At 50.8% G+C, this 16546-nt stretch overlaps 1 protein-coding gene across 1 annotated transcript in view; it reads right to left on the bottom strand.

The window, feature by feature from the left end:
* Sh3pxd2a (SH3 and PX domains 2A) overlaps nt 1-13981 on the bottom strand; it is a 132780-nt gene extending 118799 nt beyond the window's left edge. Inside the window, exons 1-2 of the mRNA XM_033761246.1 lie at nt 13843-13981; nt 9098-9178 (exon numbers count right to left, since the gene is read on the bottom strand). Coding sequence (XP_033617137.1) covers nt 9098-9178; nt 13843-13917 — 156 coding nt within the window. The 5' untranslated portion in view covers nt 13918-13981. The remainder of the gene's footprint in view (nt 1-9097; nt 9179-13842) is intronic.
* Nucleotides 13982-16546: the final 2565 nt, after the last annotated feature.

The following is a 16546-nucleotide window of genomic DNA, read 5'->3' as shown; positions in this document are numbered from 1 at the left end:
GGGCACCAGTACAGTCTCTGGAGCCTTCTCTGTGACACTGATGCAGCAGGAGCTTTCTGCCTCCTCACCAGACCCTCAGCATCTTCTATGTCTGGGCTGTAATCCTTGGAGGACATAAAGAAGAAGCTGGGGCACATGAACCCTAGTCCTGCTCTCACCGGCCCTGTGGGTCTGGATAAGTCCCTTTCCCTTGTGGGGTCCAGTTCTCGCAACTGTCAAATAAGTGAAAGGAGCTGGATCATATGGTGGCCAGTCAGCTTCACCTCTAGGGCCATGCCAATGGACACATGGTGACTCCCTTAAGGCACCTGGTTTTGTTTTTTATAAAGGTTCTGAGATCATGTCTGGGCTTCCAATCAACTAATGATGCCTGCCAAGGGTGCAGGATGGGAGAGAGAGCTGTGGATCGATGAATGATGTCTGTTGTGGGCCTGACCAGAAGGTGGCAGAAATGAGTGCGGAGGCTCCTCAGCCTGGTAGATGACCCACGAGGACCTCTGGATGGAAAACTTACAATTCTACCCAGTAAACATGGTTAATACCGGCGTTATGACAAGCGTATGCCTGGGGGCCTGATCTGATGGGGCCTTAGGTCCTGTAGGAACTGGATTTGGCTGCACTCCCCGGACCAAATGTGCACAGGCACCCAAAAGGACGGTCACAGACCACACCCTGGAATGCACAGGAGAGCTGTGTTCCACCAGAGACCTGAAAGAGGCCACTCTCCAAGAGCAAGGAAAAGCTGTCAACCAGTAATTACTTTTTAAAGATGCTGTTTTCCTAACAGCACTGCTAGGAGGAAATGGGTCAGTAATTAAACTCTGGAGGCAGACTGGACATTGGTGAAAATGAAATCTATATTAATGGGGCAGAGGAAGAAACCTGTGTCTCCAGATGAGGGGGAATCTCTGGCGGTTTCCTCTTGGGGTTAAGTTGCTAAGGGCCTAGTCATGTTTCAGCTCCCTCTCGTGTCCAGGATCTCTTCCGCAGTCACTATCTCCAGGGATTTCCCACTTGGTTTGTCTCGGTTCATCCCTTCTATTACCCTACAGGCAGGTGTTGTGACTGACCCCACTTACAAGGACGAGAAAAGCTGAGGTACAGAGCAGTTGGATAGTCAGTGAAGGCTGGAGCCAGTCTAGGAGCCCCAGCACCCCAGTCCTAGAGCCTGTGCCCTGACTACTGTGCTCCCCATGGTTCTGCTATGATGCAGGAGCCGCTGCCAAAGGGCTTTGGCTCCAATACAAAGTTCATAGATTTCAAGCAATATTTGAATGCAAGATTCCGGTTTGACAAGATAATTTGGACAGGTCCCCGGGATTAGCTGTGATGTGATATAAGCAGTTACATTCCACAGGAACAGGCTAGAATGACGGTCCAGGAAGCACAAGGTGATGTGATTTTAATAATTACTTTTCTTTCTCTTGCTAGGTATATCCTTCATGTCTATTTTTTAATCTGCCTTTTCTGTCCTATTTTACTGTAGTGACCATGCAAGACATATTTTATTTTAGACTTCCCACTTTGTCCTCTTTCCACAGGTGCCTCTGATTATTAAATATTAGCGTTTCACATAATAAGTGCACTCTCTTTTCTAAAAAGCAGTTAAGACTTTAAGGTTAAATTTCCCCTTTGACGGAGCCTCTGCACCTATTAATATTCCTTGCCCTGTCCAGAGATAACTCAACTAATATGGAGTGCATCCGTCTAGATCTTTAAAAATATTTATATACACATATTACACAGGTACTACAACAGTTATATATTGTGTTACACTTGTTTGTGTAATTGCTATCATATGGTCAATATAAACTTTCTTTGTTGACTCGTTGGCATTTCTTGGTGATCCACCCCTAGAATTGGGAGCGATCCCATTTGTCCTGACCACTGTACAAGTGGTGTGAGACCACACAGTTCGCATAGCTACCCCTATGGATGGTCTTAAGCTGCTACCCATTTTCATTACGTCAAGCAGCACGAAGCTGGGTCCGCACTGACCTCGGCCGAGGCCGCAGCTCTCTGCTGAGGGTGTGTGAGCAAGCACAGAGGTCTGCTGATCCCCACCCTGCTGGGGCTGGCAGCCAATGCTGTGTGGAAGGTGTCCAAACCCCACGAAATCCCTGGCATGAAACCATTCCTAGAACTTGGCAAGTTGCCTCCCCTACTTTGACCCCTTGCTTCTCATGCACGGCCGATATCTCAGAAAAGTTCCCTGGACAGTTAGAAGGCAGGGTGCCTGTAGGAGAGGGCTTCTCCTTTTCTTATTCTCAGGTGGGTCATCAGGATTGCCCAGCTTGATCTCAGTGGAGGACCATGCTGGACACCACACCAAAGTAAAGCTCGCGTGCATTTCATGGATAGAAAAGTCAACAGAGTTCTTTACCTGCATGGTGAAGGACTGGGAACAAGAACTCTTCTAATTCTGAAAATGCAGCAATCCCATAAATCTCCATTTTAACCCACACCCACACCCACACCCACTCCAAGGCCAGTGATCAATGATTTGGGGACTGCAGCTTTGCTTAGCCACCAGCAGCCAGGCTACTAGAGAGCTGGAAAGCAAATGGGACCCAGGATCGGGCCTGCGGTGGACAGACTGAAGAGGTGGCTGTGGAAGAGAGGGAAAAGCTCTCCAAAACAGGTTAAATCCTTCAGAGCAAAAGAGCAAACCTCAACACCTCTCTCAGCTGTCTTCCAAGTGGTGTGGGGGAAGCCAAAGGGCCTCTCTCAGTTCTGATCAAATATTGACCTGGTGCACTTGCTGGCCAGGGTTCAGACTGAAGGGCACCGTGCAGCCAGTGTTTGCAGAGAAATTACTGCAGCTCAGCGCCCTGCAGGCCAGTTGTGAAACAACTCCCCACGGGGCCAGGCTTCAGAGCTTTCCCGTCCTTCCTCAGTGAGCCTGGGTCATGGGGCAGACACTTGAGTGAAGGACCTGGCCTAGGAAACTGACAGAATGGGGAAATGCGGCCAGCTGCCAGGAGAAGGTCACTTACAAGGGCATCTGTGACCCCTGTCCCTTAACTGCACCTCCAAGCAAGCCAGCTCCTTCACAGCCAGACAGGCTTCAGCCTTAGAACCTGTCCTGGTCCCCCTCCCCACAGGACCCCTCCCTGTCCCACAGGGCTGGGTGGTGAGCTATTTTTAGAAGAAACAAAGAGCCTCACTTCTCCCCTGTTCTGAGCTTGACATGTGAAAGGCTCTTGAGCTGACCTGCTTTCCAGAAGAGGTGTTTGGAAGAGCTGTTCCGTCAAAATGCTTTGTCCGTGGGGGTAGATCGTGCAAGAATAGTCTCCTTCTTGCTGGAGGCCCAGAAGTTTTGGGAAGCAACTTGGAGATGGCTGGGAAGGCTGCAGAGCACTCCGGTGGGAGTAAAGCAGACCGCGCCTGGTGTGTTAGAGGTGTGGAGGCAGCACCGGCTAACACAACCATCCGTGATCGGAACGGCCTGTCTTCTCAGTATGCACCCTAGCTACTGTGATGGGGCAAGCATGGCCGAAGAACTAAATTTAAAGCGAGAAATTTAAAATTATATTTTAACAGCCACATGGGGCCAGTGGCTACAGCATCGGACTACACAAAACTAAAGCCTCCATGACGGGTGTTTCCCGGAGGCTGTGTACATTCGTGTCTTTGTCTGGGGGAACCTTTTGCTTTGCGTCAAACATCACCGGTCTCAAAAGTAAAATCAGATGGAATAACTCACTCACGTGTTACTTCTTCGAGGAAGTCTGCCCCGTCCCAGATTTTCTCGTCGTGAGTTCACTGCACCTCTGAAAGAGGCATCAACTGTTCGGCTCTTTAAAAGTAGAAACTATAAACCCAAGGAAACAGGAGCCAGGTCTGAGTTTGCACTGTACTGTATCCCCAGAGACTGGCCCACTGCCTGGGACAGAGGAGCCAGACATTGACTACGGGATGGATGGGAAAAAGGATTGAAGGGAGGGAGGAAGGAAGCAGAAATAAATGAAGAAATGAACTAACACACAGAGGCACACTTAACTGCAATAATTACGATTCTCCAAAAACAACCAAACTCCCTGAAACGGGGGTAAGGGTAGGTGGCTGTCTTGGTTACTCTTCTCTTGTTGCTGAGACAAAATACCTGACACCCAAAGTTAAAGGGAGAGAGGTTTATTTGTTTCACAGTTATAGAGGTTTCAGTCCATAGTCGGCTGGCTCCAAGGCAGGGTGGCTGAGGGGCAACAGCTCATGGCAGTGGAAGCCAGCAAAAGCAACAAGGGGCCTTGACAGCATCTTCTGCCCCTTCTATCTTATTCAGACTACTTAGGGTGGGCAGCACTCACACCCTTAACCCCAGTGCCCTCGGGCCTAGCACTTCACGTTAATTAATCACACACTCTAGATTCAGCCACTCCTCGTTGCCATGAGGCCTTGGGGGACATCTAGACGCAAGGCATAGCGGTGGCTGTGTCCCTCCAGCCCGCTGCCATCTGTCATCCCCAAGAAGAACGCACTTTCCTTTCCTTTCATCCCAGAGCATACTGTTCGCACCTCCATCTAGTATTTATCTCATTTGCAGGCGACTTATATATTTTTTGTTTTTGTCTTTGTTTTTGTATTTTGATACTGGGGATTGAACTGGGGACCTTGCACTTGCAAGGCAGGTGGCGGCACTGAGCTAAATGCCCGGCCCAAGTCTTAATTGTTTAGAAGCCTTTCCCCTCTGGATACCAGCCCCTGCAAGGAAGGGACCTGGCCTTCTTGACACTGGGTCCCTCACCTGTACACTTCTGCCCACCAAGTGCGGATGCCCGGGAGGCCTTGGTGCAGGCCAATCGACTCTCGCCTTTCTAGCTTTCTTCTGCCTCTCATCCTCGCAGCTGGGGCTGCCTGCCAGGTCTAGCAAATGAAAAGAGTAGAACCTGAACTGCACATAAAGAGCAAGTAAGTTTTTTTTTTAATAGTATAAATACTTCCTGTGCAGCATCTGGAACATGCTAATACTTGAAAAAGAATCTGTTGTTTATCAGAAAACTAACAGGACATCTTGGGTGTAGATGGCAACCACGACCCAGGGCGGAGCAGCAGTTAGAAGTGAGGCAGGTGGGTGGCGGGTGGGAGGGTACACAGTGACCTGGCAATGCTCGGCACACAGCTCCAGACTGGTGCAGAAGGGGCCTCGCCCACTGTCTGCAGTCCCTGCCTTCTGTCTGCTCCCCGTGCTGTGAAGAGCTCCCCAGTGTACCACCAGGGCTCCGAGTACCCCGTGGAGCGCTCGATGATGCCGTGGGTCACCTCGGAGGGGACACTGGCTCTCCTCCTAGCACAAGCCCTTCGACTTCTGCCTCCCTCCCACCTGACACCACCTGACAGCTTGTGCCTAGGCTGCTCCACATACAGAGCTCAGGATGCAAACCCCCAGGGACATCCGGCTTCACACCTTTGTGTGTGCGAAGTGGGCGGCACGGGTATCAGGCGGAAGTGGAAACAGCTGTGGAGCAAAGTGGGAAAAGCTGGGTCTGGAGCTCCCGCTTGGATCTGCAGCAGAACTCCCAGAGGTGCTCGCTGGCTGCAGGCAGGAAGGGCAGGTGCAGTCCCGCATCTCTCCACTGCCCCCAGAGGGAGAAATGGATCTCCATGTGCCACACGGTCCTCGGCTGGCTGCCCGAGGGGGTCAGGGACTGCTTGGTGGGACCCACGGCCCCTCCTGGTGACCTACACTCCACCACGGCAAAGGCACCATCTGAACAGGGAGATGAGAGGGAATATATCGAGACACTATGCTGGGGACAGAGCGGGCCACTTGTGAGCACTGAGGTGGGATGCTGGGGACTCCTGCCACGCTATGAATGCCACGTGTAGATCCCCAAGTGGTACCTAAGCAGCCAGCCGGATTCATGGTCTAAGCTGGTTCCGTCAGGCAGTTCTTCGCTGGGGCCCAGCACGGGTCTGGAAGCACCTGAAGTGGGATGAACTCGTGCGCCTATGCCCTGTGGAGGGGGAGGACGTTTCTGCCGGATTCACAGAGGGGTCTGCGGCCCCCGGAAGGCCCAGAGCCGTGGGTGCAGATGCCAGAGAAGCAGCTTTCCTCTGGCAGACTTGGTGGGCCTGGGCCTTCCAGGGCCCTGGAGTGGGGCTCAGTCCCAAAGTGAGCCCCTCACACTCTCTGCCTTCCAGAGCTGCTTGCAAGGGGTCCCATGGCCTGGCAGGCTCTGATCGCACTGGCAGAGGACCGGGCACAGAGCAGCTCATCAGCAGAGCACAGCCCCCACGGGACGGTCCTGAACTGCCAGCCCGTCCACCGTGCAGTCCAGGGTCCTCTCCTCTAAGTACACCCGGTCACTCGAGAGAAGCGAGCATCAGGGAGAGTGTGGAGCAGCTCACACCCTCACAGTCACCCCACGGCAGGAGTCCTGTGCAGATCTTCTGGGTCTGGAGCAGTTAAGGAACCCGCTCAGAGGTTCAGCCAGGATTCAGTGCCATGCAAGATGTCCACTCTAGGCTCTTTCTCTGTATCTTCCTCCCTGTCTTTTTCTTTTCTTTCCTTTTTTCCAGACAGGGACTTCCTAGTTCAGGCTGGCTGTGAACGCACAGTGCTCCTCCTGCCTCAGCCTTCTGAGTACTGGGACTATAGCGTTCATCCCCATACCTGCTCTACGCCATCTTACATAGCTCCAAGAAGTGCTACTGCACACCAGAGACAGTTAGAACTCTGTTCTTTTCCTATAGGCACCATCACGTTAGAATCAGCAACTGTGATAAGCAGTAAGTCATGAAAATGGATGCCATTAGAAGTCATCACGGGGTACAAATGGGCTCACAGAGATGCCACAGCCAACGGCTCAAAAGCTAACTTCCAAGGGGCTGATCCAGCCCCTCCCAGCTGCCATCCTCAGCATCCTTGGGGCTGGTTTTCAGGGCTCACCCCCACATCCGAATCCTCACACACGTGTCCTTTCATAAATGGCAGCATAGAACCTATGCACAGATTCCTGCAGACTTTATTAAGTGTCCTCTACATTATTTCAAGGCCCAGTACAATGGTCAATGCTATGTAAACAGCTTCCTTCCATACTATATTGGTCAGGAGCAGTGACAAAGAGAAAGTCTGACTACATCTGCGACAGATGAAGATAGTTTTTTTCACGTTTCCAATCTGCGGTTGGTTGAACCTACAGACGTGGAAACTGTAGGTGTGGAGGGCTGACCGTGTCGGGTGGTGATGTCTCATGTGGACAAGTCTGGCCGCATTCATGACCACCCAAGACTAGGACGGCCCCACCTTGGTATCCCCTCCCGACAGGGGGAAATGGGCCCTCCCACAGCCAGGGAGAGGAGGGGATGCAACATTCCTTTCTTGTGAGATTCTGTGACTTGGGAGGGGGTGGGGGGTCAGAGCGGAAGAACGGGAAGAAAAGTTCTGATTTGGAAGTTTCCACTGGCTTTCAGACCCCCTCCAGCTCATCAATGAGCTCTTTCAGGGTTCCCTCTCCCCGAATGAGTTACCATTTCCTGTCCAGCACACTGTACCCATTGATGGGATATCGGCAGATCCTACCAGTTTATGCTGGACAGGAATTGAGACGGGAAGAGGAAGAAGGCAGGAGGGCAACGAGCGGCCTTCAATCCCATCTTCAGTGGGATATTCAGTCCCGTACAGCTGAGTTTCTACAGGGAAGTAGAAACAAGAGGGGTCTGTGATACAGGAAGCCGGCTCACTCCTGGCTTGTCTCATAAGTAGAACAGTAGGGACAATGAGATAAAATCAGGCTTTAGGGAGCAAATGTGCAGGCCCGCCTCCCCAAGACAACCTACCAGCAGAGGCTTACGAGGCAAGGGGGCAGGTCCTAGTTGTGAAGGTTAGGAGTGGTTGTCTCTTCTTCCTGGGCCTAAACCAGATCTATCTGGTTTCAGATTCAACCAACAGTGGATCAAAAATATTTGACACTTTTTATCTATACTGAATATTCATAGACGTTTTCCTTGTTATTGTTCCCTAAACAATACAGTATAACAGACTATCTACATGGCATTTTGCATTCTTGTAGGTATTATAAGCTAACATCATGAGGAAGAATCTAGAATATCTCAGCTTTCCCTGCCTGGTAGTAGAATTGCTGCCCAACTCATAGTGGTTCTCCCTTCTCTGGTGCGGTACTTGCCACTGATACACAGGAACGGGCCCCTTCTGGCCACTTTTGTGCTGTGACCTATCCCTGGCCATTCTGATTGGCCCAGAGAAGTCACCTGGTCAAAGTCAGGCCAAGTGAAGTCTTCCCTGAAATTTATCACTTTGGAACTAGGAGAGAGTCAGCGTCTTAGCTGTTGGGATATGAAATCCAAAAGCTGTGACAGCCAAGTTCTGCAGTGTGTGAGGTAACAGAAGCTGAGGCCAGTGCCACAGGGAAGTAGAAACAAGCCAGGGGGAGAGCTGATTCTCATTTCAGTTGTGCCCAAAGCCCACTGCCTCCCTGCCCCTCTCACAATCTGGTTGACTGAATAAGGTTTCCTGTTGTATTTTTGCTTTAGCCAGCATGAGTGGAAAACTGTCACTTGCTACCAAAAGAAGCCTAAGTAAATGAGCTGGTATTAATGGGGTCTCTGCAATGGTAAATGTGGGATGTGCACTGTCACCCTCCTGTGGGAACACACTTCCGTGAAACGGAGACACAAGTCCACTGTACACATGTTCGAACTGGGTGGCAAGTGCCTTATTTGGTTAAACAGACACAGTGGTATGCCCAGCTTGTGTCTGCAGTTTGAGCAATTGCTTATTTTCTGTTTCAATCTTCTCTGTGTGTTTGCTTTCCTTTGCCTGAAATGCTGTGGCGGCTTGTGTGTCATCTTGGATGTTTACAGACATGTCTTCTCAGGCACACAGCACCCGCTCCATCCTCTGCCTCTCCACCCCCCAGGGAAGGAGGGTGACAGAGATGACTGCGGAAACCATCCGGGGGAGCCAAAAGCCCCGAGTGTCTGCATGCAACACTCAAGACAGAGGCAGGCCCAACTCCTCCACGGAGCCTCCCTCATTCTCCCCTGCACCAGCCTGGATTCTGGCCCTGACAGCTCCAATGAGAGGGGCCAGCTCCCAGAGTGACTCAGGCCACCACCTGAGATCCCGCCAACTCACCTGCAGGTCAAAGAACTTGCTGTACCTCCGGTAGATGGTCTGGGAAGTAGAGTCGGACCAGGTCACGTTGATAATGTAGACCTGTGGGAAAAGGTAAGAGCAGGTGAGCAGGTGAGCAAGGCTGGGCTTTGAGCTGTGACTGCAGAAGCACGCAGCTGAGCCATTCTTTTTCTCCTCCCATCTACCCCAGGCCTAGTGCAGAGCTGGGTACCACGGAATCTATAGTCTATGTCTAAATACATAAACACGCTTCGAGAGGAGCATTCAATAACATGCCGGGGATTTAGCTCAGTGGTTCCGCCACCTGCCTCGCAAACGCAAGGTCCCGAGTTTGATCCCGGGTACCAAAAAATAAAATAAAATAAAATAAAATGCTAGGGTGATTAGCTTAGAATGGTAGGATTAAAGCAAGTGGTTTTAACTTCCTTCTTTTTATGATATATTTGTTTTTGTTTTTTTAGGTAGCTAGTTTTCATAGGTTCTCAAACTTTATAGTGAATGTGATGCCACAGGGACCTTTCAAAATTATAAGTGCCTGGGCCCCACTATGTGAAACCCTGCAAGAGCAGATCTGGGTCTGCGGAGAGCTGACAGCTCCATTTTTAACAAGCCCAGGTCATTTTGCTGCAGTGCATCCTCAGAACTCATTCTGAGCAACACTGGAGCAGACCAGAAGCATTTCGGAGATGTGTGATTTGTCCTAGTTGCTCTGATTCTATGCTCAGTGCCGGACACAGAGCAGATGCTCAGAAATACTGTACTACGGTGAACAAGTAAACTGGGCCTCTGAGACAGGAAGCAGACCCGCAGCTAGGAAAGCTTTTTTTTTTTTTGAGACAGGGTCTCACTATGTAGTTGAGACTGAACTGGAACTCACTATGTAGCCCAGGCTGGTCTCGAACTCACAGCTATCCTCCTGCCTCAGCCTCCTGAGTGCTCGGATTATAGGCGAGCACCACCACGCTGGGCTGGAAAGCTCTTCTCTTTAGGTCCCTTTCAGTGAAGGTGTTTTGGGGCCATGCTGTCGACTTTCCTGCAGGCTCTGGGAGCAACTGCCTCGGGCCACTCTGGAGGGCTGCCTGGCCCAGCAGCCACTGGGAAGGATAGAAATCTGGCCTGCTGTGGCCACAGTGCTCAGCCGGAGCTGGAGGGACAGGCGACTGCCACAACTGCAGGGCTATTCTGCTGTGTCCTCCTGGAGCCCAAGGTCCAGCATGTGTCAAGGAATAGCACAGAAGGGACACAGGTGAGGGGTGGGAGAGGCAGGCTGTGGGTCCCCAAGCTGGCTCCTGAGCCTGGATGCCCATGAGAATGACCGGAGAGTACAAAAATGCAGATCCCTGGGCTTTTGCCTAGTGATTGTGATCCCACAGGGCTGGGGGACTCTACCAGGGAGAACAGCAAAGCGGAGGAGCCAGGGTCTGGGCCATAGAGAGAAGGAAGCACACGGGTGACAAGCAGTAATATTTATTTCACAGAACTAGAGAAAACACTACACAAATTCATTGGGAACCAGAAGAGACCCAGAATAGCAAAAGCCATTCTAGGCAACAGAGACACGGCAGGGGGTATCACAGTTCCCACCTTGAAACTACACTACAAAGCCAAGTTAAAAACAGCATGGTACTGGCAAACAAACAGACCCGAGGATCAGTGGAATAAATTAGAAGATGCAGAAAAAACTCCAGGCGTACTTAGCCACCTCATCTTTGACAAAGAAGCCAACCATCCTCCCTGGAGGAAAGATAGCCTCTTCAATAAATGGTGTTGGAAAAACTGGATTTCAACCTGCCAAAGATTAAAACTACACCCCTTTCTTTCACCATGCACTGAACTAAAATCCAAATGGATTAAAGATCTAAATATTAAAACAGAAACACTAAACTTGTTGGAAGATAAGCTAGGTAGAACTCTTGAAGATATTGCCATAGGAAAAGTCTTTATGAACAAATCCTCAGCAGCACGGGAACTAGCAGAAAGAATCAACAACTGGGATCTCATTTTTTTTTTTTTTTTTTGAAAAGCTTCTGCACTACAAGAGAAAGCACCAACAGAGCTAAGAGACAACCTACAATGTGGGAAAAAACTTTTACCAGCTGTTTCTCAGACAAAGGTCTACTATCTAGAATATATAAAGAACTCAAAAAAATGAAGCCCCCCAAAATATAAAGACCCACTTCAAAAATGGGCATCTGAAATGAACAGACATTTTTCAGACAAAGAAGTAAAATCGGCAAATAAATATACGAAAAAATGCTGAACATTACTGGTCACTCAAGTGATGCAGATGAAAACAACACTGAGATTCCACCTCACCCCACAAAGAATGGCTGCTATCAAGAAATCAACCAATAACAAACGCAGGCAGCGATGTGGGGAGAAAGGAACCCTTCTCCATTGTTGGTGGGAGTGCAGACTGGTACAACCACTGTGGAAATCAATGTGGAGATACCTCAAAGAACTAGGATTGGAAGTCCCATTTGACCCAGCTATTCCTCTGCTGGGTATCTTCCCAAAAGAATTAAAGGATTCACACCACAGTGATATATATGCACCCACGTTTATAGAGGCACAGTTTGTAATAAAACCTGGAAACAGCCCAATTGCCCATCAACTGGGGACTGGATAATGAAGATGTGGTTCTTTTATAAAATGGAGTACTACTCAGCCATAAAAAATGAGAAGCTAGAGACATTTATAGCTAAGTGGATGTACATTGAGGATACACTCTTAAGTGAAATTAATAGGACACACAATGTGTAAATACCAAATAGTTTCTCTGGTGTGATAAACTAAAAGTGTAAAAAGGGTCAACATATATAATTGATATTTTATAATAGGAAAATTAAGTCTAAAGGTATTGGGCAAATGGGAGGGGTAGGGGAAAGGTGAAAAGAGAACAGAAAAGGAAAACAATGGAAGCAAAGTCTTTGTAAATAGGGGAGGGTAGAGGGGGTAAAGGGAGGGCAGTAGAAAGGGGAAAAAATGAGAACCAAGACCTGTCATGTAAAGGTACAAGATCCCAATGATGAATGTAACTGTACTGTACATCTAAGATGTACAATAAAAATATTTTTAAAAAGCAGTAATATTTAGACCCCCGGCCTCAGACTGGCCAAGCTCCCAGCAGCCTGGAGCAGGGTCTGCACAGGAACTGGGCTTCACTCACGGCTGCCGGAGCCCTGACTCCAGCCCCTCCTCCCCTCCCTTGCTTAGTCAGCCACAGCTCTGGGCCTTGTTTGCTCTGAAATGCAAGGAGGTTTACAATACAAAATCCTGACGAAGAAGAACATTAAGCAAAAGGCCACCCTCCCTCACAAGCTCCAAATTAAGGGCTGACATTACAATAAATAAATAGGTAAATGTGCCTCTCATACAATAAGTTGCAAAGCCATTTTGATAGCTAACTATTAGCTAATGTTTAGGTAACTGTTGGTGGCAGCGCAGTATAAATACCTGTGCGCATTAGATCATTTCATCTTCAGCCCCATTAAGTATCTACCGCTGTTTCTCCTGTGGTACAGAAGGAAGGTGAGGCTCAGAGAAGCAAAGGCACTGGGGTGAGGTCACACAGTTAACAGAACATAGGGCAAAAGAGTTGAAGCCAAACTAGCTGAGTCTACTCACGTTCTCGACCACACTAAACATCTTGGTCTGTTTTCTGCTGGGTAAATTATAAATAATAGACGTTTATTTGGTTCTGGAAGGGTGGGAATCCCAAGAGCATGGTGTCAGCATTTGGCAAGGGTCATCCTGGGTAGGTCTGAGGGTAAAGGGGTACAAGAGACAGAGCGGAAGTGGGCCCAGCACGCCCCTTTCTTGAATGCCCACTCCCACACTAGCAGCCTGGGTCCACCTGGGAGTTCACTCCGAGCTCTCCCGACTCATCACCTCTTACAGGCCTCATGTAGGATCATGATGGCAATTAAGTTTCAGAGAGCCACCGGACTTCGGCCTATATGCAAATTTAAGACTGGACATCTAAATCAAACCATTTGGCCAGGGCTCAAGAGACATCTTTTAAATTTTTTTTTCATTGAGTTTACTGGTACATTTAGGTCTACAGTACAGTTCCACTCATCACTGGGATCTTGTACCTTCACATCACAGATCTTGGGTCTTATTTTTCCCCATTCCCCTGCCCTCCCTTCACCCCCTCCACCCTTCCCTATTTACACAGGCTTTGTTTCCATTTCTTCCTTTTCTCATATTTTTTTTCCCTTCTTTCCTTTCTCTCCCCACTTCCCCTACACCTTTAGCCCTCTTGTTACTGTTTCACATTATCAATTATACAATTTGGATCTTCCTTACACTTTTTGCTTTTCACACCAGAGAAACTATTCGGTATTTACACACACATGTCCTACTTATTACATCTTTTAAATTTAAAACAAAGCTCTGGGTGGCCTGAAAAGTCTGGATGGCCCTCGCTCAGGGAGTGGCCTGGAGAAACACTGGCGCACAGGCAGCTCTGGGGCCCCAGGAAGAGACAGAACCTGGGGCAACTACACAACTAGACCGACACAGAGGACACCCTCTCACAGGTCGGAACCCACCCCGTCTCCCTCCCTCCCTCCCGCTCCAACTTTGCCCTCTGCTCCCTCTCCAGGACCCCTCTCCAGGTGCTGCCTCCCGAAAGCAGGGAGGCCCCAAGTGGCCCAGCCCATCCGAGGGAGTGGGCCTGCTTTCTTGCAGTAATTAGGGACTTCCCTTTACCTCCCAGAGAGAATTAATCACAGGCTCACAGTTCCTGGTAGCTGGGAGGACTCAGGGAGTTCGGGGGTTGGGAGCTGTGGAGATGGAACCCAAGGCTCACTCATGCTGAGAGGCTTCTTCCTGGGCAGAGGAGGAACTTCCGGACACTGACCTGGGGCCAGCAGGGGATGGCCAGAGAAGAAGGGGGAATTCTGGAGCTGCACACATGGATCCTGCTTATTGGCTGTGGGAGCCCAGCCCACCTGTCAGGCCCTTGGACTCCTGCTCTGTGCAGCAACCCTCCCCTCCAGGGCAGCTAGTCTGACGTGTGTGCTGTTGTTACTGTAGTGTGATCACCCAGCCAGAGCTGGGTAGGAACCCAGGCCTCCTGATTCCCAGGACCATCACGCATGTGACTAGGACATGGCCCTCTTGGAAAAGTCCTTTACTCCTTAAGATAGCTGCAAATCCCCAGGGAATCATCTCTGTTTAACCCTTGACCTGAACCCACACCAACGGCAGATGCACTGGGGAACGGGCCAGAGGAACGGGGTGACGGAGAGCTTTCCACACGACCCTTCGTAGGCACAGCCAATGGGTTAGGACCCCGCCATGTTTCCCCCAACAGCTCCTCCTCCCCAGTTCTGCAAGGGCACCTCACCTCCTACTTACACCCTGCATAGTGTGAGCGTGAGTCAGGGCTGTGGTGGAATGAGACCCCCTCTCTCCTACCGGGCTGTGTTGTAGGCCCAGCCTCCCTTCCTGGACACTCAGAATCCAGGGCTGAGGAAATGCTCAGCGCGCTGCCTGGAGATAAGCCCAGAGATTCGAGGACAATCTCCAGGCCCCCTTCTCTCATCCTGGCAGGAAGCTCGTCTGCTCTCATCCAAACCTGGGAAATCCTAGATTATCACTCCAGATGCACAAGGACATACAGAGCTCCAGCCTGGCCCAGCCCTAGCCCACCCCCACCTCAAACCCAGAGATTCTCAAGTCTCCCCGAGCTGGCCCTGCCAGTGCTGGAAACTTTAGAGATAAGCTGCAGAGAAAGAGCAGGTGTCAGGAAGGGGTCCGGGGCAGAGGTCACCCAAGTAAGCCAGCTCTGTTTACTAAGCCTGCGTCAGGGCCCAGACACACTCCCCTCTGCTTGCAGGAGCCACCGAGATAACATTACCCGGCAGCTGGGTCTCAAGAAAGTCTGACAATTAAACATCCTGCTCCTAAACATGTTACTTGGGTTATGTTTCCCGGGTGGAGTTTCCCTTCCTTCTGGATTTCAAAAATGTAGGGATTCAATTTCCTCGTTGCTGGCCGTTCAGGACAGATGGGAGGTGGCTGTGAAGCCTCACCAGAGACCAGCAAGAGCGTCCGGCTCCCCCTGCATCGGCCCAGACCGGGAGACCAGACCGCGCTGTTCCTCTACCTGCTCAGTCAGAAGGCAGGCAAATCCCCACTGCTCCTGCTCAGCACCTGACTGGAACAGCTGCCCACCTGAGGCTACGTGGCACCCGTGCCTTCCCAGCAGGCAATCTGTCCTCCACTAAACATGCTGCTCTCCCCAGGAATACAGCCTTGGAGCAAGCTGGACTCACAACTCAGCTCCAGAGCACAGAGGACAAGTTCCGCCTAGGGGTGTTCGTGGTGGGACAGCGCTGGGACCGACAAACTGAAAATACTTGGCCTGCCCACTCCTAGAAGGCCCAAGAGCTGCCTGTGTTTAAGCTGCGAGCACCAGTCGGTTGAAACCTGCAGCTCCTTTTGTTGGCACTAAGTAGGAGAAGCAAGGAGTTAGGAGCTGTGGAGGGTGCTGTCTCTCTCTAAGGCCCTGTGGCTCCAAGGACTTATCTTCCTTGGGGCTCCTGTCAAGTGAGACCCCGGCCCCAGGCCAAATGGAAACTCAGCAGCAGCCTCCTTTACCTGCCCACACCACCGTGGGGCTGGACCAGCTGGCCGGCCTAACCTACACTTCAGTCCCCAAACTATGTACCCCACCTTGGTGATGCAGCCATGTGAGTAAAGGGCCACCTTGTTCCTCTGAGTGGATTGTCACTGCTTGCTAGGGCCCCTGAGGTCATGGGATCTCCCCCAAATCTTCTGGATCTATGGACCAAGACATATCTAACATTGTGGCTTAATTACTAGGGGCGACAGCCCCAAAAGTTAGAACGAACACGATCCAGCAGCCAGTAACAGGGAGTTTACCTTTGGGGACACGATCCTTACTTCTCTGGCTTCCTGCTGAAGAAGTTCATCACGCCAAGTTCTTCCCCCCAAAATCAATGCCAGCCCACCCAAAATATCAATGAGCTCCACCCTTCCATCCCCAAGGCCCCAGGTGCCTAGTTTTCGGGGAGGGAGGGTGGCAATAAGCCCAAATTTAGCTGGGTTGGTCCTCCAGATTCAGACCAGCCAGTGGGGTAAGGGACCCAGGGCTTCTGCTCCCTACCCCCAGCCAGTGTCCTGCCGCCTCCCCGCAGAGGCCCTCCGAGCCTCACTGTGTTAAAGATGCCTCTGACACCGCCTGGCTGCACCCGGCGCAAGCCCTCTGGGGTTCCCGCCTCTGACCTGGGCCACCCCTTGGCTGCTAATGGTCCTCACTTCATCCTTAGCTCAGAGTGACTCCGTGCCATCTGTCCCCACACAGGCCTGTCAGCCTGCTGGGTACCCTGAGATGGAGACTGGTAAGGAGTTTGCGGCAACAGGAAGCGGCCCCCTTGGACACTGCTCTCCAGCCCACAGGCGAACCCAGTGGTG

Source organism: Fukomys damarensis, unplaced genomic scaffold, assembly GCF_012274545.1.
Source record: "Fukomys damarensis isolate Sample0158 unplaced genomic scaffold, DMR_v1.0_HiC HiC_scaffold_8, whole genome shotgun sequence".
NCBI classification, from domain to species: Eukaryota; Metazoa; Chordata; class Mammalia; order Rodentia; family Bathyergidae; genus Fukomys; species Fukomys damarensis.
Note: the sequence above shows the minus strand (reverse complement) of the source record. Positions and strands in the feature narration are given on the sequence as shown.